The sequence below is a fragment of the Hylobates moloch genome, unplaced genomic scaffold (assembly GCF_009828535.3).
Source record: "Hylobates moloch isolate HMO894 unplaced genomic scaffold, HMol_V3 SCAFFOLD_17, whole genome shotgun sequence".
NCBI classification, from domain to species: domain Eukaryota; kingdom Metazoa; phylum Chordata; class Mammalia; order Primates; family Hylobatidae; genus Hylobates; species Hylobates moloch.
Window position 1 is genome coordinate 64,996,392 of NW_026652292.1, and position 26,618 is coordinate 65,023,009.

Here is a 26,618-nt window from a genome sequence, read left to right on the forward strand (position 1 = left end):
AAACTAAATCTTACAATATTTTCTAGATGGCTGATTGATAGCTCTGGATGGTGCCAAATGCAATGAAAACAGGTAAAAGCAAGGCCAGCAGGCAGGCAGCTGTTAGCTGTTGTAGCCAGAGGGAATTGCTTCTATTACATCAAAATTCTGAACTATGTCTATATTATGTTTTTCTATATTATGTTTTAAAAGCTTCTTAAAAATTGCTAAACATAAGCACAACAAAATCAATGAATGCATGTACAAGTTTTAACATTTTAATTGCTGAATATCTTTTGTGAACATCAGTATTTTCTGGCTATGAAATGCAAAAATAACATTTACTTAAATACAGTTAACACCTAAAATTTAGGTAGTTGTAATGAGTTGTAATAAACAACATACTTGTAATAGAATTTCCAGAATTAGAAAAAATTTTTTAAACTAGAATACTCTGAAAACTTTCCAAGCATTGTACATTATAAAATACATATTTACAAACAATATTAATAGTGTATTCATGGGGCCAGGCATGGTGGCATCACTCGCCAGAATTTCGAGACCGGCCTAGATCCCATCTCTACAAGCAAATTTCAAAATTAGCTGGGCATGGTGGCACATGCCTATAGTCCCAGCTAATCAGGAGGCTGAGATGAAAGGATCATCTGAGCATAAAAATTTGAGGCTTGTGGTGAGCTATGATTATGCCACTGCACTCCCGTCTGGGCAACAAAGCAAGATCACTTTTCTCTTTTAAAACAATTTTTTAAAAGTGTATTCACAAACATTTGTTCACTATTTTAAATTTCTATAGCCTTGTTAAACATTAAACCCAAGAAATGGCAAATTATCTATAAAAATAAGGGCACGGCTACAAACTGATTGCCAAAAAACTGTTAAAGACACTAGAAAATACAAATACATCTTATCTTGCAAACTCAATAATGGTTCTTCGCACAAATAATAAAAATACAAAAAATAAACCTCAAAGTTGTACTCTTACAGAACTTATTTTAATAACTTTCCATTAGTAACTGTTATTTTTTGTTGATGAATAACTTTGATGCAGTGTATATTCATCTTAACCTAGTAAATAATGAATGGTAGCTGTGATTTACAAAAGAATAAAATAAATGAGTACCCACGGTCAGTGCTTGACACATCACCAGGTAGAAAAAAACAATTTTTGTTGGCTCCCTTCTTCAACAGCATATGGAGCAGTATGTTGGAATTTTAGATTTGATGATGCTAAGGCTTCCCTGTCAACAGAAAAAAATTGAGCATCATTAGTATCATGCAGAGTTCCCCTACTAGGTATTTATTATATTTGCAGGAATATGCCTAGAAAGTATCCAAAACTCAAAACAAACAAAAAGGGGTAAGAACAAAATGATGAAATAAGAAGGACTTTTTGCTGAGTTAAATAAAATATAGGCTGTTTCTTTCTCTTTTTTTGAAGTATCTAACTAGAAAAGTAGTTAGAAGCCAGACTACCAGTATCTGAATTCAGCACCTACTAGTCACTTATTTGTCAAACCTGGACTAATTACTTCTCTGTGCCTAACTTCCGTGATCTCTAGAGGGAGATAACAACAAAATCTCCCTCTGATGACTAGCAAGAGTAAGTGAGTTTCATGTCTAAAAAGTACTCAGCAGAGTACCTGCCACATAAGGTCCCACACAATCAATAAAGATCAGGATTTGTGTTATGCCTTTCCCAAAATAAATGTGCATTTCACTTAGAAAAAAATCAAATCAGGCTAAGAATGAACTGATTTCAATTTAAGGCAGATCAGTTCTAAGAAAGTAACACTGTGACTATCTGTAACAGATACTTTCCTGTACCCAGAAGTTGAATAGTTCCATCATTGATATACACAAGTCCCAAGAAATGAGAAACCACAACTGAGAACACTCATTTTTAGACTTAATTTCTAATATTTTAAGAAAGAAAGAGATATATAAGCTTTTAAGCTCTTAGAAGAGAAAGAAGAGCATTCATTAATTTCATGAAGGATTACAAAGTAACAGAAGTTAGCACAATAATAATTAAGCCAAGAGAAATTCTTTGGCATGTAATTACAATAGAAAATTTTCTATTCCAATTACATCAATCATTATTAAAATATTATGTAGGACATAAGGAGGAGGAAACAAGAGGAGTCAGAAGAAAATAAATAACAACAGCCCTTGTAGCTACAAAATCTTTTTTTAAATTCTGTATTAGCAACATTCAAAGCTAGTAAGATGGAGTAGTAAAAAAAGAATTTGATATTTCTGGGATCCTGGATTACTCAACTACAGCTCTGTGTTCCCCTTCGAAATCTTAATGTGCTGTTTCTAAACTTTATTTACACATATACTATCTTCTCCTCCACACCCCCTCCACTCCCACCACAAAATCTAATATGCTTGGCCTGTCCCTTTCTACTTGTCCCATTTCCCATACTGTCCACAGGATATGGAAAATCACCTATGGAGCGTTTCCCACTGAAAAGCTGTGGCATCATTATTTAGCATTTGTTCACTTCCACTCCAAAGAAGAAGAAAGGAGAAATATATTTTGCATTTAAATTCTCAGAGAGCAAGCAAGAATTTCCTTGCTGCAGAGGAGACATGGGATTAGCTAGGGGAAGGTTCTGCACATCTCCTCAACAAGGTGTCTGAATGCTAATGCTCTTCCTAGGACCCAAACACAACAAAGAAATTCATTATCTAGTAGGCTTAGGCACTTACTTCCTCTTGTCAACTGTATTCTAGGCATCCATCATGGAAAGAATATAATCAATCAAACAACTCATTGAGATGGGTCAAATGAGGTATTTTGCTAAAGCTTTATGTCTGCCATTTTAAAATTGTATATGATCAGGTAGATTTTCTCATAACTAATTCCTTTAGAAGTACCTACAATGGAACTAAGTTATGCAATGTTAAGATGGTCACATGCAATTCTATCATTAAGATCTAATTAAACAAAATTTCCAAAAGCAAGGACTGCTTTTATGGAAATATTTCTAAGACGAGATTATCTGAATGCTTCCTTCAAATGCTGAAAATTCAATTAGTCTAGTAATTTGACACCATACAGTTATGAAATCCTCCATATTTTTGTACCTTGAAAAGTTAGAATAACCAATTAAACTATTCCAGCACTGTGTGTGCACATGTGTCCGTGTGTGTGTGTACACCTATGGGGGTATGCACGCACTTACAGACAGAATAGTGCAATCATCTGGACGTCTGAGTCAGAAAAGGCAGCAAATCAAAGAGAAAAAAGTATTTTTCCTCAATGAGCTAAGTTAATCATTTGGTTTTCTGAACTTTTTGATGGTCAAAACTAAACCACTGAAAATACTTTAAAGAAAAAAACTGTACCACTGTGCCACATGGAATGCCACATTAAGCACTGTGAAAGTGTACAAGCCCTATATTTATTCAACCTGAGTCTGGTCTGAGTCGCAGGGCTTAAGAACAGTGTGACCTAGAAACAGAAACTCTTGAGTTCTAAAAGGAAAATAACTATCAATTTCACATAGTTACCTGTGGCTGAAATGAGATAGTATATGTTATATATATGTCAATTTAGTAATACACCTAAAAGTTAAAAAAAAAAAAAAAAGACTTAAGGAATAATATTCTACTTACACTTCCGCCACGTTGCTCTAGCTTTTGTAATGCGCTCGTGATTGGCTCTTTGAATTTCTTGTCCATTAATCTCTTGGAAAGCTTTTAAAGTAAGATTAGGGGGAAACGAAATGACTTTAAACTTAACAATGCTCACCATACTCATAAGTAAATCTTCAGGAGCACCCCTTGTTTTAGATTTCAAGGCTTCTTTTAGGAAGCATCTCATTGAAATTTACATATATAAGGTACCTCTGTATTTGTTTTAAAAAACAATGAATTCACATTATTTCAGGTAAAACCAATCCTACAAAATCTGCTTCATCAGTATGCTATCTGAAGTAAGGTTTCTATAAAACAGCATATTTTGTGATTTTGTAATTTGCAAGAGCATTGAGGACCATGATGGAAAGCTGTGCCTCTAAAACACACATTTTCCTGCAATAAAAAGAGAAGAGAGGACAAAGGATGGAGGATTTACATGAGTAATTTATAACAGTGAATGCCCTGGGGATGGACAGGGTCCCTCTCCAGTCTTCCAGTTGCTTTCTTCAGACTGCATTACCCTACTGAATCTGTATACACCCTGTATAGCACAGAGGTTTATAGGCAGATCCATGGGCCATCAGCATCAGAATCACTTGAGATGCTGTTTAAAAATGCAGATTCTTGGGTGTCACACCATACTTAACCAGAATCCCAGGGCAGAAGCCCAGAATCTACATTTTTAAGCAAGATTTTCAGGTGATTTATTCCCTCTTTAAAGTCCCATACATTTGCAGCTCAGAAAAGGTATAGTTTATTTTGCATAGAGGAAAAAAATGACTTGTATACAGGGGTTCAGTAACTGGTTTTGAAAAACTTTTTCTAGAAGAATACCCTTTCTTCCAATAAACTTCTAATGTAGAAGTCTATAAACCAGATGAAAATGAAGGCTTTGAGGCTGAAAAGTATGGAAGATGCGGGTGAGGGACGAAGGGGGTCCAATAGCACCTCATTGACATCCTCAGTGCTGTCTGTCTCATAGTGAGTGGTAACAGACCAGGAACTAACCCTCACACAACCTATTTCTAGAACTCTTTATATAATACCAGGATCTGATGGTCAGGGTGGTGTCTAGGTCTTCCCAAAGTGCTGGCAGCCCAGGAAAGCTAGATACCCGTTCAGTCAGTCCTTGTCTAGGAAAAGCAGAGCTCTGAGGAGGAATGCAAGTGACCAAAGATAAATGCCACTGACCCAGAAAGATTAGAAAACAAAACAAATGTATACAATTGTTAATCTGGTCTTTTCTTTCTGCCATTGGAGGTGGAACTGAGAGGCTATTTAGGAAGCCTTGTTTGACTGACTTTGAGGAAGGATCCAGTGTGATTCCTTTCCTCTACATATCACATCCCCTTGACTCCATCCCAATTTTCTCAGCAGATGTCCTTGCTGCTTATTTCTACATCCCCCACCCACCTGCAAAAAAAAAAAAAAAAAAAAAAACCCAAAACCAACAATCTCCACAAGGACTGAGAGCATGCCTGTTTCTGCTCAGGATTATATTCTCACTGCTTGGCATACCTGGCACAAAACAGGAGGGCAGAGTGCAAGAGATTATTATTAAACTACTGAATATTTGAATGAGTCACTTTGTATACTAGTGTGAAATTCCTGTAGTTGGTCAGCCATACCCCCTGACATGAAGCTTACAAATATCTGCCAAGATTCTCTTTCTTCTGTCATAAGACTCCTCATATGTCAAGGCTTCAGAGTCTATTCTCACTATGTCTTCTCCTCACCGGAAACCTCACGGAATTTCATCTACCACCTATGAGCATACCTATCCCTGATAAGAGTCACCATCGCAACCACTTCTTATACTGTTAACCAGGTAGTTCCTGGGGTGTATTACACTAGTTGTGGAATAGGAAGTTAAAAATACAGTTCTAGGATCTCTCATATGGATGGATCCAAGAAAAAAACAGTGGAACCATTATGAAAATCATACCTCAGCTGTGAAATACAGAAGAATGCAGACAGGGAGGTCCTATCTAAGTCTTTAATCTTTCTATCAGTATGCGGTATAGAATTTCCCTTGCCTAATGTTTGGCCCTTGCCCCATGTTTGGCCCTTGCCCCTAGCTCTTGAATGATAACCTCTAAGCTCTTGGAATGTCCTCCCGGATAGGGTATCCTTGTCAACATGGGAGTTTCAGGTGACACCAGGTAGTCTATACAATGTCATTTATGATGAGAACTTTGGCTCACAGGGTATTAGCTCGATTTGTAGAGAGGGCGTAGACTAATGTCAACCACACAGGCAGGCAATCTTGCCTGCAAGACAGACACCAATAAAAACCCTGGACACTAAGGCTCACATGAGCTTCTCTAGTTGGCAATACTCCATGCACATTGCCACACATTGTTGCTGGAAGAAGTAAACACTGCATGAAGAGGGGGGCAGTTCCAAGATGGCCGAATAGGAACAGCTCCAGTCTACAGCTCCCAGCATGAGCGACGCAGAAGACAGGTGATTTCTGCATTTCCAACTGAGGTACCGGGTTCATCTCACTGGGGCTTGTCGGACAGTGGGTGCAGGACAGTGGGTGCAGCGTGAGCCGAAGCAGGGCAAGGCATCACCTCACCCGGGAAGCGCAAGGGATCAGCGAATTCCCTTTCCTAGCCAAGCAAGGCTGTGACAGATGGCACCTGGAAAATCGGGTCACTCCCAACTTAATAATGCACTTTTCCAATGGTCCTAGCAAACAGCACACCAGGAGATTATATCCCACACCTGGCTCGGAGGGTCCCACGCCCACGGAGCCTCGGTCATTGCTAGCACAGCAGTCTGGGATCGAACTGCAAGGTGGCAGCGAGGCTTGCTGAGGTTTCAGTAGGTAGACAAAGCAGTTGGGAAGCCCTAACTGGGTGGAGCCCACCGCAGCTCAAGGAGGCCTGCCTGCATCTGTAGACTCCACCTCTGGGGGAAGGGGATGGCTGAACAAGAGGCAGCAGAAACCTCTGCAGACTTAGGTGTCCCTGTCTGACAGCTTTTAAGACAGTGGTGGTTCTCCCAGCATGGAATTTGAGATCTGAGAATGGACGGACTGCCTCCCCAAGTGGGGCCCTGACCTCTGAGTAGTCTAACTGGAGGACACACCCCAGTAGGGGCAGACTGACACCTCAGACGGCTGGGTACCCCTCTGAGACCAGGCAGCAACATTTGCTGTTCAGCAATATTCGCTGTTCTGCAGCCTCCACTGCTGATACCCAGGCAAACAGGGTCTGGAATGGACCTCCAGCAAACTCCAACAGACCTGCAGCTGAGGGTCCTGACTGTTAGAAGGAAAACTAACAAACAGAAAAGACATCCACACCAAAACCCCATCTGTACGTCACCATCATCAAAGACCAAAGGTAGATAAAACCACAAAGATGGGGAAAAAACAGAGCAGAAAAGCTGAAAATTCTAAAAATCAAAGCGCCTCTCCTCCTCCAAAGGAACGCAACTCCTCACCAGCAAAGGGACTAAGCTGGATGGAGAATGACTTTGACGAGCTGACAGAAGAAGGCTTCGGACGATCAAACTTTTGCGAGCTAAAGGAGGAAGTTCGAACCCATTGCAAAGAAGCTAAAAACCTTGAAAAAAGATTAGACAAATGCTAACTAGAATAACCAATGTAGAGAGGACCTTAAATGACCTGATGGAGCTGAACACCATGGCACAAGAACTACATGACGAATGCACAAGCTTCAGTAGCCAATTCGATCAAGTGGAAGAAAGGGTATCAGTGACTGAAGATCAAATGAATGAAATGAAGAGAGAAGTGAAGTTTAGAGAAAAAAGAGTAAAAAGAAATGAACAAAGCCTCCAAGAAATACGGGACTATGTGAAAAGACCAAATCTACGTCTGATTGGTGTACCTGAGAGTGACAGGGAGAATGGAACCAAGTTGGAAAACATTCTGCAGGATATTATCCAGGAGAACTTTCCCAACTTAGCAAGGCAGGCCAACACTGAAATTCAGGAAATACAGAGAATGCCACCAAGATACTCCTTGAGAAGAGCAACTCCAAGACACATAATTGTCAGATTCACCAAGGTTGAAATGAAGGAAAAAATGTTAAGGGCAGCCAGAAGGAAAGGTTGGGTTACCCACAAAGGGAAGCCCATTAGGCTAACAGCGGACCTCTCGGCAGAAACTCTACAAGCCAGAGAAGAGTGGGGGCCAATATTCAACATTCTTAAAGAAAAGAATTTTCAACCAAAAATTTCATATCCGGCCAAACTAAGCTTCATAAGTGAAGGAAAAATAAAATCCTTTACAGACAAGCAAATGCTGAGAGATTCTGTTACCACCAGGCCTACCCTAAAAGAGCTCCTGAAGGAAACACTAAACATGGAAAGGAACAACCAGTACCAGCCACTGCAAAAACAAGCCAAACTGTAAAGACCATCGAGGCTAGGAAGAAACTGCATCAACTAAAGAGCAAAATAACCAGCTAACATCACAATGACAGGATCAAATTCACACATAACAATATTAACCTTAAATGTAAATGGGCTAAATGCTCCAATTAAAAGACACAGACTGGCAAATTAGATAAAGAGTCAAGACCCATCAGTGTGCTGTATTCAGGAGACCCATCTCATGTGCAGAGACACACATAGGCTCAAAATAAAGGGATGGAGGAAGATCTACCAAGCAAACGGAAAACAAAAAAAAGGCAGAAGTTGCAATCCTAGTCTCTGATAAAAAAGACTTTAAACCAACAAACATCAAAAGAGAAAAAGAAGGTCATTACATAATGGTAAAGGGATCGATTCAACAAGAAGAGCTAACTATCCTAAATATATATGCACCCAATACAGGAGCACCCAGATTCATAAAGCAATTCCTTAGAGATCTACAAAGAGATTTAGACTCCCACACAATAATAATGGGAGACTTTAACAACCCACTGTCAACATTAGATCAATGAGACAGAAAGTTAACAAGGATATCCAGGACTTGAACTCAGCTCTGCACCAAGTGGACCTAATAGACATCTACAGAACTCTCCACCCCAAATCAACAGAATGTACATTCTTCTCAGCACCACATCACACTTATTCCAAAATTGACCACATAGTTGGAACTAAAGCACTCCTCAGCAAATGTAAAAGAACAGAAATTATAACAAACTGTCTCTCAGACCACAGTGCAATCAAACTAGAACTCAGGATTAAGAAACTCACTCAAAACTGCTCAACTACATGGAAACTGAACAACCTGCTCTGGAATGAGTACTGGATACATAATGAAATGAAGGCAGAAATAAAGATGTTCTTTGAAACCACTGAGAACAAAGACACAACATACCAGAATCTCTGGGACACATTTAAAGCAGTGTGTAGAGGGAAATTTACAGCACTAAAAGCCCACAAGAGAAAAGCAGGAAAGATCTAAAACTGACACCCTAACATCACAATTAAAAGAACTCGAGAAGCAAGAGCAAACACATTCAAAAGCTAGCAGAAGGCAAGAAATAACTAAGATCAGAGCAGAACTGAAGGAGATAGAGACACAAAAAACCCTTCAAAAAATCAATGAATCCAGGAGCTGGTTTTTTTGAAAAGATCAACAAAATTGATAGACCACTAGCAAGACTAATACAGAAGTAAAGAGAGAAGAATCAAATAGATGCAATAAAAAATGATAAAGGGGATATCACCACCGATCCCACAGAAATACAAACGACCATCAGAGAATACTATAAACACATCTATGCAAATAAACCAGAAAATCTTGCAGAAATGGATGAATTCCTGGGCACATACGCCCTCCCAAGACTAAATCAGGAAGAAGTTGAATCTCTGAATAGACCCATAACAGGCTCTGAAATTGAGGCAATAGTTAAAAGCTTACCAACTAAAAAAAGTCCAGGAACAGACAGATTCACAGCCGAATTCCACCAGAGGTACAAGGAGGAGCTGGTACCATTCTTCTGGAACTATTCCAATCAATAGAAAAAGAGGGAATTCTCCCTAACTCATTTTATGAGGCCAGCATCGTCCTGATACCAAAGCCAGGCAGAGACACAACACAAAAAGAGAATTTTAGACCGATATCCCTGATGAACATCAATGCAAAAATCCTCAATAAATTACTGGCAAACCGAATCTAGCAGCACATCAAAAAGCTTACCAACCATGACCAAGTGGGCTTCATCCCTGGGATGCAAGGCTGGTTCAACATATGCAAATCAATAAATGTAATCCAGCATGTAAACAGAACCAAAGACAAAAACTACATGATTATCGATAGATTCAGAAAAGGCCTTTGTCAAAATCAACAACCCTTCATGCTAAAAACTCTCAATAGATTAGGTATTGATGGGACATATCTCAAAATAATAAGAGCTATTTATGACAAACCCATAACCAATATCATACTGAACGGGTAGAAACTGGAAGCATTCCCTTTGAAAACTGGCACAAGACAAGGATGCCCTCTCTCACCACTCCTATTCAATATAGTGTTGGAAGTTCTGGCCAGGGCAATCAGGCAGGAGAAAGAAATAAAGGGTATTCAATTAGGAAAAGAGGAAGTCAAATTGTCCCTGTTTGCAGATGACATGATTGTATATCTACAAAACCCCATCATCTCAGCCCAAAATCTCCTTAAGCTGATAAGCAACTTCAGCAAAGTCTCAGGATACAAAATCAATGTACAAAAATCACAAGCATTCTTATACACCAATAACAGACAAACAGAGAGCCAAATCATGAGTGAACTCCCATTCACAACTGCTTCAATGAGAATAAAATACCCAGGAATCCAACTTACAAGGGATGTGAAGGACCTCTTCAAGGAGAACTACAAACCACTGCTCAACGAAATAATAGAGGACACAAACAAATGGAAGAACATTCCATGCTCATGGATAGGAAGAATCAATATCATGAAAATGGCCATACTGCCCAAGGTAATTTATAGATTCAATGCCATCTCCATCAAGCTACCAATGACTTTCTTCACAGAATTGGAAAAAAATTACTTTAAAGTTCATATGGAACCAAAAAAGAGCCCACATTGCCAAGACAATCTTAAGCCAAAAGGACAAAGCTGGAGGCATCACGCTGCCTGACTTCAAACTATACTACAAGGCTACAGTAACCAAAACAGCATGGTACTGGTACCTAAACAGAGATATTGACCAATGGAACAGAACAGAAGCCTCAGAAATAATACCACACATCTACAACCATCTGATCTTTGACAAACCTGACAAAAACAAGCAATGGGGAAAGGATTCCCTATTTAATAAATGGGGCTGGGAAAACTGGCTAGGCATATGTAGAAAGCTGAAACTGGATCCCTTCCTTACATCTTATACAAAAATTAATTCAAGATGGATTAAAGACTTACATGTTAGACCTAAAATCATAAAAACCCTAAAAGAAAACCTAGGCAATAGCATTCAGGACATAGGCATGGGCAAGGACTTCATGCCTAAAACACCAAAAGCAATGGCAACAAAAGCCAAAATTGACAAATGGGATCTAATTAAACTAAATAACTTCTGCACAGCAATAGAAACTACCATCAGAGTGAACAGGCAACCAACAGAATGGGAAAAAATTTTTGCAATCTACTCATTTGACAAAGGGCTAATATCCAGAATCTATGAAGAACTCAAACAAATTTACAAGAAAAAAACAATCCCATCAAAAATTGGGTGAAGGATATGAACAGACACTTCTCAAAAGAAGACATTTATGCAGCCAACAGACACATGAGAAAACGCTCATCATCACTGGCCATCAGAGAAATGCAAATCAAAACCATAATGAGATACCATCTCACACCAGTTAGAATGGCCATCATTAAAAAGTCAGGAAACAACAGGTGCTGGAGAGGATGTGGAGAAATAGGAACACTTTTACATTGTTGGTGAACTGTAAACTAGTTCAACCATCGTGGAAGACAGTGTGGCAATTCCTCAAGGATCTAGAACTAGAAATATCATTTGACCCAGCAATCCCATTACTGGGTATATACCCAAAGGATTATAAAACATGTTGCCATAAAGACACATGCACAGGTATGTTTATTGCGGCACTATTCACAATAGCAAAGACTTGGAACCAACCCAAATGTCCATCAATGATAGACTGGATTAAGAAAATGTGGCACATATACACCATGGAATACTATGCAGCCATAAAAAGGATGATTTCATGTCCTTTGTAGGGACATGGATGAAGCTGGAAACCATCGTTCTCAGCAAACTAGCTCAAGGACAGAAAACCAAACACCGCATGTTCTCACTCATAGGTGGGAACTGAACAATGAAAATACTTGGACACAGGAAGGGGAACATCACACACCGGGGCCTGTCGTGGGGTTGGGGGAGGGATACCATTAGGAGATATACCTAATATAAATGATGAGTTACTGGGTTCAGCACACCAACATAGCACACGTATACATATGTAACAAACCTGCACGTTGTGCACATGTACCCTAGAACTTAAAGTATAATTAAAACAAACCAAAAAACACTGCATGAATAACTCCACTAGGAGAAGAAAACTGAAAACTCCATGCCTGGTCTCTCATGGACCCTGCCCTATGTGCCTCTTACCTTTGCTGATTTTAATCTTTATTATTTTTTGTGTTGTAAGAAACCATAACAGCCAATAACAGCTTTCCTGAGTTCCATGGATCCTTCTGGCAAATCATCAAACCTAAGAGTGGTCTTGGGAACCTCATGAGCTGCATAGGGTCCCAGTAAATATTTATATTAAAGTTACACATATCAGGAAAAAGTCTCTTCCTGAATGCAATTTACAGATTCACTAAAACATCACAATGAAAAACAAAAATACTTACACATGTTTGGTAATATATAATTACACAAGACAGTGTATGGGCACCACTTAAATTCATAGTTAATCAACATGAGCATAATACCATCTTACTGTTCATTAGCTTTTATCCATTCAACTTTTGGTTTTTTTTGAAGTGCAGACTCGCTCTGTTACCCAGGCTGGAATGCACTGTCACAGTCTTGCCCCACTACAACCTCCACCTCCCAGGTTCAAGCAATTCTCCTGCCTCAGCCTCCTGAAGCTCGGACTACAGGTGCATGCCACCACGCTTGGCTAATATTTTGTATTTCAGTAGAGAGAGGGTTTCACCATGTTGCCCAGGCTGGTCTCAAACTCCTGAGCTCAGGCAATCCACCCACCTCAGCCTCCAAAGTGTTAGGATTACAGGTGTGAGCCACCACGCCCGGGTGGTTTACTTTTTATTATAACCCTGAACTCTGCTCCTGTAGGTGCTTTCCATTTAAAAAACATAATACAAGTAATACTGTCCATTAGTAAAATGTTTTATGAACGATCTGTATATTTTTTGCTAAGGATGATGAGATTTTTAAGGTTTTGAGTTGAAGATTTGAAGTTGTTAAATCATGAAGAGATATGGATGGTGCATGATACATACAGTCAATCATTATCTAATCTGTGCAGTACTTACGCCTGTAAGCAGATGCTTCAGATGGTCGTTTAGAGAAGGACCAACAACGACACTTAGCTGAACTAGAGCATTCAATCCTCTTTCAAACACTTCATCATCCGAATGGACCTGTAAGGTTGGTTAGTTGGGGGGTGTATGGGCATCAGGGAAGAGAGGAGAAAAGGAAAGAAAAGATAGGTTAGAAAAAAGAGCAAGCAAGTAGAGAAAAGGGTAACATTGATTAAACATTTAAAATCAGAAGATAGTCAACAAAACCTAGAATTTTAAAAATAACCTTCAACACAGGACATCTGAAGCAAAAAACAAATTTTCCATCTGACTGAAGCATTAACTAAAATATATGTAGCACACAGAAAGACTGATTTGAGGTTCATTACTTCCTCTAGTTACTTAAAATGTCCCTTTTTACCTTTAGTACATCCTCTAAAGATGTCTTCAAGTATGTAGTCATCTGGCCCTGAGTAACAGTTGCCTAATTCTGCAAATATGTCAGAATCACAGATAAAGGACTAGTTTGCATATAATTTGGAGGAAAAAAGGCATACAATATTCTAAATATATTACAGCTTTCTTTTCTATCATGTTTTCAAATATAAAGTACAATGAAATAAATGACATACCAGAGCTGCCTTTAGCACAGGAATCAGTCTAGGTAGCAAAGGAATAGCTTTTTCAGGAGCATCTTTGACCGAAAGTAATTCTCTAAAACCCTCCTTTGACACAAAAGTGTATGGATGCTTAGTCTCTCTCAGACCCTGCCAAAGACCAAGAGGAAACATGATTTATTACCCATTTCATTATGCTAATAACAGAAAAATTGAGTCTTTACTTGCTTAAACAAAAATCAAAAATTTCATTATTGTTTTCCTAATCATGATTATAATTTCAGCAGTTACAATTTCAATTACACTCAGAAACTGTGGGACAAAGGGTCCCTTGGTATCCCAAGGGAGACTGGTTCCAGGGACCCCCTCCAATGGATACCAAAACCCATGGATACTAAAGTTCTTCATATAAAAGAGCATAGTATGTGCACATACTCCCATATACTTTAAATAATCTCTAGATTACTTATAATGCCTATTACAATGGAAATCTTCATCAATAATTTTTATATTGTATTATTTGTATTTTTGCATTGTATTTTTTTTAATAGTTTTGATCTGCAGCTGGTTAAAACCCTAGATGTGGAACCCATGGATGGGAAAGGCCAACTGTACATGAGACAGGAGTAATCTCTACCCACAGAAGGAAAGGGAGAAGAAAAAGAAAAAAATAAGAAAAACGAAAAGAAATGGAAAACAGGGGAGGCAAGAAAAAATATAAGAAAGAGAAAATAAAATAGGAAGGAAGGAAAAAGCAGGAAATGGAAGGAGGAAAAGGAAAGGTAAATGAAAATACAGACAAAAAGAAGGGAAACTCACTACAATAATAAAAAGATTCTGTTATGTACACTCACTCTCTGAAAGCAGAGCAAATTAGTCTATGTTTATAACCATTCCTTTATGAATGCATGGCTATAAGACCCCCTACATTTAGTGATTTTATGACTTAATAAGTTTCTAAAATAAATTTCCTTCATATTCAAGTATTTTATATTAATGTATTTAGAAAGCAAGTATCATACTATATGCATTTTAAAGGCATGTTAAGACTTTAAATGTCATTTGTAACAATGAAATGCAGTATGAAAATATTTTTAAAAACTGTAGATCATATCTCACTAGGCCTTTCACTCTGAATGCATTAGAAACAATTAGCTAGTACTCTTTTATGATTTAACCAATCACAGTGAGTCAAGATAAAAGGGCCATCTGACTTTTTTCAAAATGATAAAGCAAAACAAAATCAACAGTAAACTCCTTCAGTTTGACTAATTATCTATGAAGAAATATAATAAGCTGCAAAATCATGCTTAGAAAAACCAATTTTCAAATAATTTGTCCTTCAGACCTAAATATCTGCTTCCAAATAGTAATCAAACATTTCCTTTCCTTGAAGTTGTCATGCTTTTGAAAACCATCCTGCCAAGCACATGGGCGTCATTTTGGATCAAATAGCAGTGTCCTGTATCCTGTTCCTTTTGGAGATAAAAACTCTCAGATTAAAAGCTGAAGTGGATTTCAGCGGTGGTTCTTCTGTCACTACTTATCTGTTAGTAAATGAGGCCAGGAGAAAGATAAAAATCTACTCAATACAGAAAGAAAAGCATGGGCATTTGGACAATAGGTATATAAATGGCTGACTTTAAGCAGAAGTTAGAGTCCCTTTAAGGATATCCCAAATTAAAGCACTCCCTGTACAATACGATTAGCTACACTACACTTTCAAAGCTATCACCAGTTTTGATTAGTCTAAAAAAAAAAAAAAAAACATGGTTTGCTACCTGGTATAAAAGGCTTAAGGTTTAAAAAATAAGGAAACGTAACTAATTTTGTGTGTGTGTGTGTGTGTGTGTGTGTGTGTGTGTGTGTGTGTGTTTGAGATGGCATCTCACTCCACTGTGCCTGGCTAATGTGATTTATTTTTTTCTTTTCTGTAGAGACAGGGTCTCCCTATGTAGGTCAAGCTGGTCTCAAACTCCTGGGCTCAAGTGATCCTCCTGCCTTGGCCTCCTAAAGTGCTGGGATTACAAACATGAGCCACAGCACCCAGCCTAACCTTTAATGCCAACCTTGAAACTGAATTTCAAAACAGGCTACCTATAAAAATACACTGCTTGTAATACTCAGCAATAAATTAAGAAAAACAAAAACTTATAGTCTTTGCTAGTAACTGGTTAGTTTACTCTTAAGAGAGTAAACATATTTGGAGAATTAAACGAGGAACTAGAGATTTTGATGTTTCATTTTAATTAAGGAATCTCAACTGGCAAAATTACATTTTTCTGTTCTGCTCCCACTTGGTCCTCCCCACTGGTTTTACAGGAAAGGCAAATGATATTAACCTAAAAAGGCACTGCCAGGTTTATACAGTAAGTTACACAGTAGTAACTAATCTAAGTAAAACTACCAGTGAAAGAACTCAGGTGTTTTATTACTAATATCACCCAAACTCTAATTATTTGTTTCTTACTAATGACAACAAAATGATCCTTAACTTTTAAAAAGTCAAGTAATTAAAAGTTTAAATACAAGAAAACTGGTTAATTCGTTTCTCTACTTTTGATTCTAACTCTAGGAATAAAATTCATAGAAGACAGCAATGATTCACTTGAAGCTAAGACTCCACCAACATTTTTCCGGACACAAATGTTAAATTATATAAAGGAAGCTATCAAAAGTTTTTTTTTTTTAAATAGTTTATAAAACCACCTCCATGATATTGTACTGGAAATGTACAAGCATAGAGCTGGAGTGTTCTCCAAAAGAACAATTAGGTAGGTAGTATCAATTCCCTAAGAAACACATCAAGCCAACACGATTGGTTGTACACAGAACCACTTACCACTATCTGACAGTTTTCAGTTTAATCCCTGATGCTTTCCTGATTTCACTAGTACCAAAAAATCTCTCTCCTCATTATGAGTCCACATTTTTTTTTTGAAATAAGTACAAATATTTCATCTCGTTACCTACAAATCCCTATGCAGACTAATTCCATGTTTATAAAGCTGATTAATCAATTTCAAATAACTATATAAGAATCATAATTCATTCCTAAGGGTGTGTGGTGTTTCAATGCCTATTGTGTGCTTCACTTTTCAAAGGCATAGAATGAAATTTACTGACGAGCTACAAAGTAGCACTTAATGCAATTTTTAATGTTTATTTTCTAATAAATATTCAAAAGAGATGGCATATTTACCTCAGCTAAAGTAATAAGAAGTGGATCAAATGAAAGACTTTCAGGAGGACATTCCCACTGTAATCTGTGTTTTACTGAACCATGCACCAATCTAAAATATAAAAGTCAGTGAATGCAAGAGAAAAATATAATTCTATATTAAGCAGGGATCATCTAACATACAGTATAACCGTATCAGATTTATTTTGTAACATGTAGGAATACCATAACTTTATAAGATAGTACAAGGACATTTTACAAAGCAATGTCAATAATCTTACAAATTCCTAGTCTTACAGCAAAAGTGACCCACACGTGTTAAAGTTACAGTTTTGGTGCTTAAGCATGTTGCTGTCTGTGAATCTTAACACAGATGTTCCAGGTGATATCTTTCAGTGATATGACACAATAGGTAATCTACAGAAATGAAAAAATGCAAACAAAATGTAGTAATTAAAAATGTTTTACAAGGAACATTGTTTTTCAGATATAGATCATGTAACCCTAACACTAATAATCTGAAGGCTAAACCAAGTTTCATCTCTGTTAAAGAGAAGAAAACCGAGGCCAGGAAGGTAAAATGGCCCATTCAGGGTTACAAAGTGGTGGCCCCTGAATTAGGATTTCTGCTTCTTTTAACTGCTTTTTTTTGGAGACAGAGTTTCACTCTTGTTGCCCAGGCTCAAGTGTAATGGTGCGATCTTGGCTCACCGCAACCTCCACCTCCCAGGTTCAAGCAATTCTCCTGTCTAAGCCTCCCGAGTAGCTGGGATTACAGGCATGCACCACCACACCCGGCTAATTTTTTTTTTTTTTAAAGTAGAGATGGGGTTCCTCCATGTTGGTCAGGCTGGTCTCGAACTCCTGACCTCAGGTGATCCACCCGCCTTGGCCTCCCAAAGTGCTGGGATTACAGCCTTTACTGAGGAATAACTAACATGCAATAAACTGTATATATTTACAGTATACAATTTGGTATGTTTTTATGTACGAATACACTCAAGGAACTATCATCACAATCATGACAGTGAACTTAATCCACCAACCTAAATGCTTCTTTGAACTCCTTTGTAATGTTCTCGACTTCTTGACTCCTTTGGGCTTATTTGCATAAGAGTAAGACGTCTCTGTAGTATTGTCTTTACATTTTTGCAACAATAAGTTTTTGAGGGGTGGGAGGTAGAGAATTAAGAACCTTTAAATAGGGCTTCAATTCAGAATCTAAATATGAAATAACAATAAACTGAAGAGTATTTCTTGAGCTTATTTTTCACTCCAAATCTGAAAATACCATTAAAAACTAGATTTCTTGAATTTTGGAACAAAAATAAATAAATGTGATTCTTTCCATAATCAAAATAAAATTTTCTATCATCTAGAATGGATGTACTCTGAAGAAATAAATGCTTTATAGAAATAAATTCTAAAATGATATATTATCTGTAGTCTGTATTTTTTTTTTTAAGTTCTGACATCTTTCTAGAAATGTGGCAAGAATTATATCCAAAACGAAGCAAAAACAGCCATATGTAATTATTATGAAATACAAACAATTTCACTAAATTGACAACTTTTATTTTACCAACAAGATAGGATTTTTTAATTTGCAACTTGCCCAAGCCTGAGAATGCTTAAATTGATTATTTTAAAAAAGGGTTCAAGTAAATGTCTTAACCTAATTCATGGTTTATCATAGATCCCAGTAACTGTATTTTGGAATTAAAATGGTTTTCTTCAACAACATCCAGGGATCTATACAAGTCCAAAAGAAAGTGTGAATAAAGTCATCTTTATTTCAACTATACTAGTAAATAAAACTTACAATACATTTAAACTAAATATTGTATGATTTTACTCAATGATTTTGAATAATTTGGTCAGTTATAAATCGTATTGATTTTACCTGCAAGGAATACCTCCTTTAGAGTAAATAGCTGCAAATGCAGAAGGCGATCGTGACTGTTCACCAAACTAAAATAAAAAATGAAAATATTACTATCACTGATACTTCTGAGGTCAGAAGCACACAGCCATTTTGCTTTTCAAACCACCAAGCTGGTATCGAAGTGCACCATTTCTACTCAGCAACACAATTGAGAAAAACTGTCAATCCTCTCACTACTAGAATACCACAACCACACTTGGTACATCTCTTTTTTCCCCTAACGATTCAGAATGCTTGAACGTGGCTGAAACCACATATGCAGTGACAGTTCTTTCTACCTTCTTCCCCACTGTGACCTTTCAAGGTGAACTCTATGGAGAAGGGGTGTTAAGTACAGGAAAAGTATATTTGTTTTTTGCCACCTGCACATCTCCTACTTTGTCCTTCAGCCAAATACAGATGGCGTAGGTAGTCACATTTCTCCAAACTGGCTTTAGGCTTCTATAAAAAGCAAAGGATTGCACTGGGCAGGAGGGAGAGAATTGAAGATGGGGAAGATTCTCACAAAGACATGTTTGGATGTATTTTCTTAGATATATAACTTCATAACCTTTCAGTTTTGCTATATATGAATAGTTTGATTTTATATCTACTCTCAAAGATGATTTAAGGGATGGTCAATCGTTAACAGTTAATCACAGCATAAATAATTTCAATATAATTGGTAAGAGACTTCAAGAGGATTTAGGAACAAAAAGTAAATATTTTATCACATGGTACTTTTAATATATAATCAAATGAAAAATAGTTGTCTAAATTACAAAATATAAATTGACCTGTTTTAAAGATATAACTAGCTAATTTTTTTTAAGTCACACACAGTGGTAGTTTTAAAATGCGCTTAAAAAGTTTAGAATCAGCTTTTTTTCCCTCCGGAAAAGCATGAGTTTTGAGTAAAAGCACATAGGAGAAAATTCATTCAAATTAAATTATAATAAAAGATTCATATCTGGCCAGGCGCGGTGGCTCAAGCCTGTAATCCCAGCACTTTGGGAGGCTGAGGTGGGCGGATCCGAGGTCAGGAGATGGAGACCATCCTGGCGAACATAGTGAAACCCCATCTCTACTAAAAATACAAAAAATTAGCCAGGATGGTGGCGGGTGCCTGTAGTCCCAGCTACTCGGGAGGCTGAGGCAGGAGAATGGCTTGAACCCGGGAGGCGGAGTTTGCAGTGAACCAAGGTTGTGCCACTACACTCCAGCCTGGCAACAGAGCGAGATTCCATCTCAAAAAAAAAAAAAAAGAAAAGAAAAGAGAAAAAGAGATTCATTTCCAAAATTCAATCCATGTTATGTGTAACAATTCACCACAAGAGGAATGTTTCACTCATCTAGTTATAATTTCTGCTACGAAAGAAATACAAGTTTTAAAAATTATTTTCAAGTAACAAGCATATCAGATAAGAAAGTTGTTTGAAAAAGTGCTACACACATTGGAGAAAAAATTAAGACAAATTAGTACTATACTATCAACATATTTTACTTCTACCTTCTACAAGCAAATGATCTTTCTTTTTGGCCCTTACAGGTCATGAAAATAATCCCTAAATTTTCTTTCTTTTTTTATTTTTTTATTTTTTTTTTTTAATTATTATACTTTAGGTTTTAGGGTACATGTGCACGATATGCAGGTTTGTTACATATGTATCCATGTGCCACGTTGTTTTGCTGCACCCATTAACTCGTCATTTAGCATTAGGTATATCTCCTAATGCTGTCCCTCCCCCCTCCCCCCACCCCACAACAGTCCCCGGAGTGTGATGTTCCCCTTCCTGTGTCCATGAGTTCTCATTGTTCAATTCCCACCTATGAGTGAGAACATGCAGTGTTTGGTTTTTTGTCCTTGCGATAGTTTACTGAGAATGATGTTTTCCAGTTTCATCCATGTCCCTACAAAGGACATGAACTCATCATTTTTTATGGCTGCATAGTAAATTTTCAATATACCCACAGAGACTAAATTTCTGATTGAAATGCTAAACAATTCCTTTCTTTGCCTTTCAATTTTATTCTAGAGATAATCATGGTTCCATCTTCCATGTCCCACAAAAATCAGAATTTTTTTATGAATGGATTACTTTTATCGATTTTAACCAAATTTTACCAAGTCTAAAGTGAAAAATGTTATCCCATTCAATTTTTAATAATTTCAGACCATATTTCAACTCTGCATTAATGTTATATACCATACTACACTGAATTAGCATTTCAAAAAATTTAACTCAAATATTTAAAATATTAATGTGCATAAATCACAAGTGAATTCACAAAAAATGAACACACCTGTTTATGAACACTGAGTTGAAAAATCTGAAAGTTTCCAGCACACTAGATGCCTCCACTGCCTCTCCCAAATCCCTACCCACCTTTCGCCCTAAAGGTGAACATTATTCTGACTTCCAACTCATTTGTTTTATATTGGTAGCCTTTACACATGCTTTTCTAGGGTCAAATTATTTATTTCCCAAAACTTTCCTCAATTTTTACTAAAACTTAGGACTGAGGTCACTAAATATTATTAATTCAAAAAGTACTTCTTTAAAGAGAGGAAGAAAATTGAAGCGTCACCATAAACTCCCTCAACTAAACATAAGCAAAGGAAGTGAGAGCAGCAAGATTCTTAGGGCCTTCTTCAGGTATTCACTTTCCTTGACACTGTAGATTACAGACAGAAGCAAAGGAACATGGCCGCTCAAACTATTTGTCACTTTGCTTTTATCCAGTCGGACACTCCTTCTGTCTTGGAGAGCTCACTATACCCTTGCTTCCTTAACTGCCATACCCTACCTACCACCACAGTCAGTCAGGAGCTTCAGCCACTCTCACAATCCCCTTCGAAGGCTGAAATCACTAACATCTCACCCTACTAAAGTTGGGCATAGGGCAAATAACACCTGGTGTTGTTGCACAGGTGTGTTCACTTTTGAATATTTTTACTGCATAAATCCCATGTTTATTAAATCTCATTAAATTGTTAGGAGAGGGCAAAGGAGGTAAGTACTACAACTAGGATTTCTGGTGGAGCTAATTTCCAGAATACAGAGGAACAGTCAGAGACCTTTATGCAACTATGGAAGCACGAAAAGCATTCTGTGGCAACTGAATACAAGTTTATTCATTGATATGGGGAAGTAAAACAACACTGCAAATAAAATCTAAAGCTAAAGTGCAATTTTCTATGCACTACAATGTGATATCCCGAACAGGTTAACTTCTATGTCTCCTTACCCCATACTCACTCCCACATGTGATTGATTATCTCAGTTCTTCATCATAATAACCACATGCCCTTCTCTCATTATTAGCTCAAAACTAGCAAAGGCACAAAACTCAAGACAGCATCCAGAATTGTTCAATACTATGCAAAATGCCTTTAAAAAATCTACTGAGTTAGGAATGGTTTTGGACATACCGGATTAATTGTTTTAGGGTTCAGTTTATCACTTGGTCTAGGATGAAGTTTTCTTGCAGACTCTGGAGAACTGGTTGACAATGAGGATTTGCTTCCCTGAACTGCATTCCTGTGTTTTATCTGTGTGCTTGATGATGTCCTTTGATCAGAGTTACCTGGACAAAACAGAACATCAATAAAAACCAGGTACAAGCAATAAAGTTCACCCTGCATCCATCTGTAGCACACAAAGTGCCATTAACAAACTTGACCTCTTCACTTAAAAACGAAAGCTCCGTACCTGTTGCTCTGTTTTTCAACTGTGTACCTCCAGAGCCCTCTGATTTCTGCATTGCTTCCCTTTCACTCCTGCAGTTTAAAAAAAAAAAAACAAAAAAAGTTGATTTCAAAATTTGTTTGGAGGGGCATTCGTTATCAATACAAAGACCAAACCAGAACAGAGTATACAATACAGTAAAAGACACACAAAAAAGTTGATATGGAGCAAAATACTGGAAAAGACTAATGAGAAAACATGAAATTATGTCAACTTCAATAGTATCAATAACAGCAAAATAATCATCTCCAAGAAATGATGTATAAAAGTCAACTTTGTTTCCATTCAAATTGTCAAAATAAACTGTTAGAAACTCACTTCCAATCCTCTGACCACATTAGAATGCACAGACTAATTTCTGAAAGGAGTGGTTGGTACATCCCCTGTCATCATCTTCTCTATCTTCCCTGGCCTCTGTATTTCCAAAGCTCCAAATGCTAACATGTGCACATCAAGCTCTACTTTTCCAGTGACATAATGAACTCTCCTACCCAATGTATCACAAGCTCCTTAAACTGAATGTAACTAAAACTGAGGTTGTCACACTGAAGTTATGAACCCCTTGTTAACCCAGGGTACCACCAGTTTTCTGGTCCTCAGATTGAAACACTTAGAATCACCATTGTCTCTCCTTTTCCTTCATTTCCTACACTCAATGCTACATGTGATGAGAAAGAAAGAGCTTTGGGCTCAAATATGGGTCTGCCTCTCAGTTCTACCAATTATGAAATTTATGAATTTAGGCAGATTATTTAACCTCCCTAAACCTCGACTTCCTGACCTGTTTAAAGAGGGAAATAAAAGCCTATCAAGGTTTTCTGGAGGAGCAAATGAAATTCTCTTTCAAGTTACTCACCCAGGGAATATTGGTTCACTTTTCCCTTACACAGTTCCTTTCTTTCTGCTAATGGAGGACTCTAGTTCATACCCCAAGGTTTCCAGCTAATCCAATCAATTTCTACAATTGTATCTCTAGCAAGGAATACACACACACACACACACACAGAGAGACACACACTCATATACCCAAGTGCCTACTGGTATTTTTAGGCCAAGCTTCATTCCCAACTTCCATGAAGCCTTTCCTGATCTTGGTTTCTCAAATGTGTATTTCTATGGCATTCTGATTTCTATTCTGTGTCCTTATTTCTACTTGATTACTCTTCCCTCACTTCCATGACAATCTAGTTATTCTATTAGCACACGTCTCACTTTAATGCCTTTAATAATGACTGCCTCTGAAGTATAGTGTAAGATCTTCCCTTAGGACAACACAGGTAAAGTCCTCTTCCACCTCCAAATGACAGCTTTTCAAATATTTGATGGCATTAACTCTTAACTCCTTCATTTTCTCTTCTTCAGGATAAACACTGATACTTTTTAAAATGATTCCTCACATGAAATGCTTTTAATCCACTTAACAAGTTAGAAATCCTCAAAAGGACAAAGCTCCATGTTATAAAATTTAGCCAGATATCTCAAACATGATGTACCAGCTTAAAGTCTGATACTATGTAAAGATAAACTAAATGTAAGCTTGCTTCTGCACACTGAATAATTTCAATTTCCTTGATTTAATACATTGATATCATTTATCTAATCCCACTACCAGCAGATGACTTACTTTCCAGTATCACACTTCACCTCCATTCCCAGGGCATTTTCTAGTACTACGGTAATTAAAATCTCATTGAAGTTGTCAGATAATATTCTAAAATAAGCTGAGAGAAGCTTTAAATATGTTAACCTACTATTGTACTTCTGTGATCATTCAACAAGTATTTAATATTGTGCCTGACTTCTGTTTTGAGAAGCTCCTGGAGGGGGAACAATACAAGTTTCTACTGAAAAAAAAAAAAAAGCATCAGTTTCCTCAACTCTATAATTGGGCATAATTACAGGAACTACTTTAAGTGTTGATGAAGACTAGTAAGAATATATGTAAAACAACATTTCTATAATGGAAGGCATACAGTAAGGGCCACACGAGTCTTAGCTATTATAATAATTTTCTTTACAATGGCACAAAGTGTTCTTTAGTATTACTATTACTAATAGTGAGACCACGTTTTCTCCTTTTTAAAAAATTTGGTTTAACATCTTGGGCTACATCAATTTGAAGACCAGCTGAAGTCCAATTTCTCTTGATCATCAATTGTTAACAGCTGCAACAGATAAAAGCGATGCACAGCAAAGACGCGTACCCACAAACGTAACAAGGGCATAGGCAGCCATATCAAATTATGATGCACATTTTTCAATACTACCTACTAATTCAGTGGAAGTTTTGGATGGAATTTTATAGCTAAATTTCTATCTTCCTTCACGTCAAAAAGTTGTTCTGTAACAAACTAATGGGAAGGTGTTGCATTATATTTTGAATGAGTTCAAAAAGTCACCAAAACTCATTTGAAAAAGTTTTAAACATGGTAGAAAATTGAACTTCTACAGTTTATGAGTATACAGGACAACTTTTATGTACAATATATAATTTTCAGCATTACACATACAGTAATGCAAACACGTCTACATCCCCTTTCAAAATCCTATATGAGAGAATTTCTTTCCAAAACAAATACTTTTTCACTTAAAACTTTTATCCTTTACCTTAAGGACAAATTACAGTTGGCTCTCCGTATATGCGGGTTCCACATCTACAGATTGACCCAACCACGGATACGGAGAGCAGACTGGGGGACTTCAGCATGGGTGGATTTGGGTATCTGAAAGAGACTGGGGGAAAGGAGGGAGTCCTGGAGCCAGTTCTCCACGGACACCAAGGGACGACGGGAAATGTAGTCAATTTTTTAAAATAATATCCACCTGGGAGCATGCCACTGACAAGCCTGGAGCATGGGTTGTTTGTGAAAGAAAGCTTAAAAAATCTTATCCTTGGTAACCCTTTCAAGTGGTTTTTCATTAAATAACATGTGGAAGATGGTGTAAAGGGGCAGTGATGGGGAGAAGCGAAGCAGTAAGAACTATTTTGTGTTACAAATATTATCAAGGTCACTGCTCATTCTTTTACAAAACAAGATAAGCATTCTAATTATAGATATTCGAATCCATAAATCCACTTAACTTGGAACACCTAAACTATGTCACAATATCAGAAAGCAAACAAACCACCCTATGAAGCCCACACATTCCCCTTAAAGCTTCCTTGGTTGCTACAGGTCATCTACCTACAAGGGACTGTGTCAACGGTAGGAAAGTGTACTTTCTATCATTGTTTGGACAGCTGATATAGCCTATTTCTTTCCCTGTGTGTACTTTCTCCCGTACTCAGCTTTAAGACCACTGAACTAAAACAATTCTCAGTCAGCAGAGCCCTGCTTTCTAATCCAGGTCTAGAAAGTTCCAAACGTGTAAGTAAGAGCCCCACTAAAGAAACCATGTTCATTTGTAAAGCTCTGTCAAATTCTAAAAGACCCAGAGCCCAACAGTCGCTTATCCCAGTCCCTTTTTTACCATAAAGTAAATTCAAAGGGCCAGTATTAGGGTCGCAGAATCTGCTTAGGGGTCTTAGAACCTATTTTCCATCTTCCCAGCCACCCCTCCTGCACTCACTTCTAGATACTTAAAGACCAGCCCAGGGCCAAGATGCTATCAAAGTCAGCAAAAGTGGAAGATACAGAAAAAAAAATAAAGAAAAAACAGAGATTTTTTTAAAGGGGCCGAGGAAGGAGTTTACTAGTTTCAATTAAGGTTAACCAAGGCTACTCTCGACTGACCCTCTACCCCAGGAAAGGAGGGGTACACTCCAAGCGCTCACGATCTCAAGGGTCCTTAGCAATGGGGTCCGGCGGCCCTAGCAACAGATCAGGAAGCAAGCCGGTTTGGCCGAGAGCGCGGACGGGACACCCGTACCCACGGTTCACGGCTCCGGGAACACGTTCCTACCGCGCCTCTCTCCCGCCGCGATCCGCACACCAGCTGCCCCCCACCGGGGGGGACTTATGCCCGGCACTCGTTTGGCCAACAACCGCGGCTACCGCCACCGAGCGCCGACGTTCGGGGAAATGAGGCTCCGCGCGGCCCGCCCCTG

General features: G+C 37.8%; 1 protein-coding gene across 1 annotated transcript; it reads right to left on the reverse strand.

Annotated features, from left to right (window-relative positions):
* Positions 1-35: 35 nt before the first annotated feature.
* PACRGL (parkin coregulated like) lies at positions 36-26,618 on the reverse strand. The gene is given in 11 exon segments (XM_058430256.1): positions 36-1,158; positions 1,160-1,238; positions 2,716-2,735; positions 3,625-3,705; positions 13,112-13,219; positions 13,732-13,866; positions 16,919-17,009; positions 18,801-18,868; positions 22,255-22,409; positions 22,535-22,602; positions 26,474-26,618. Coding segments are annotated over 10 exon segments (882 nt in total). The 5' UTR covers positions 22,587-22,602; positions 26,474-26,618; the 3' UTR covers positions 36-1,065.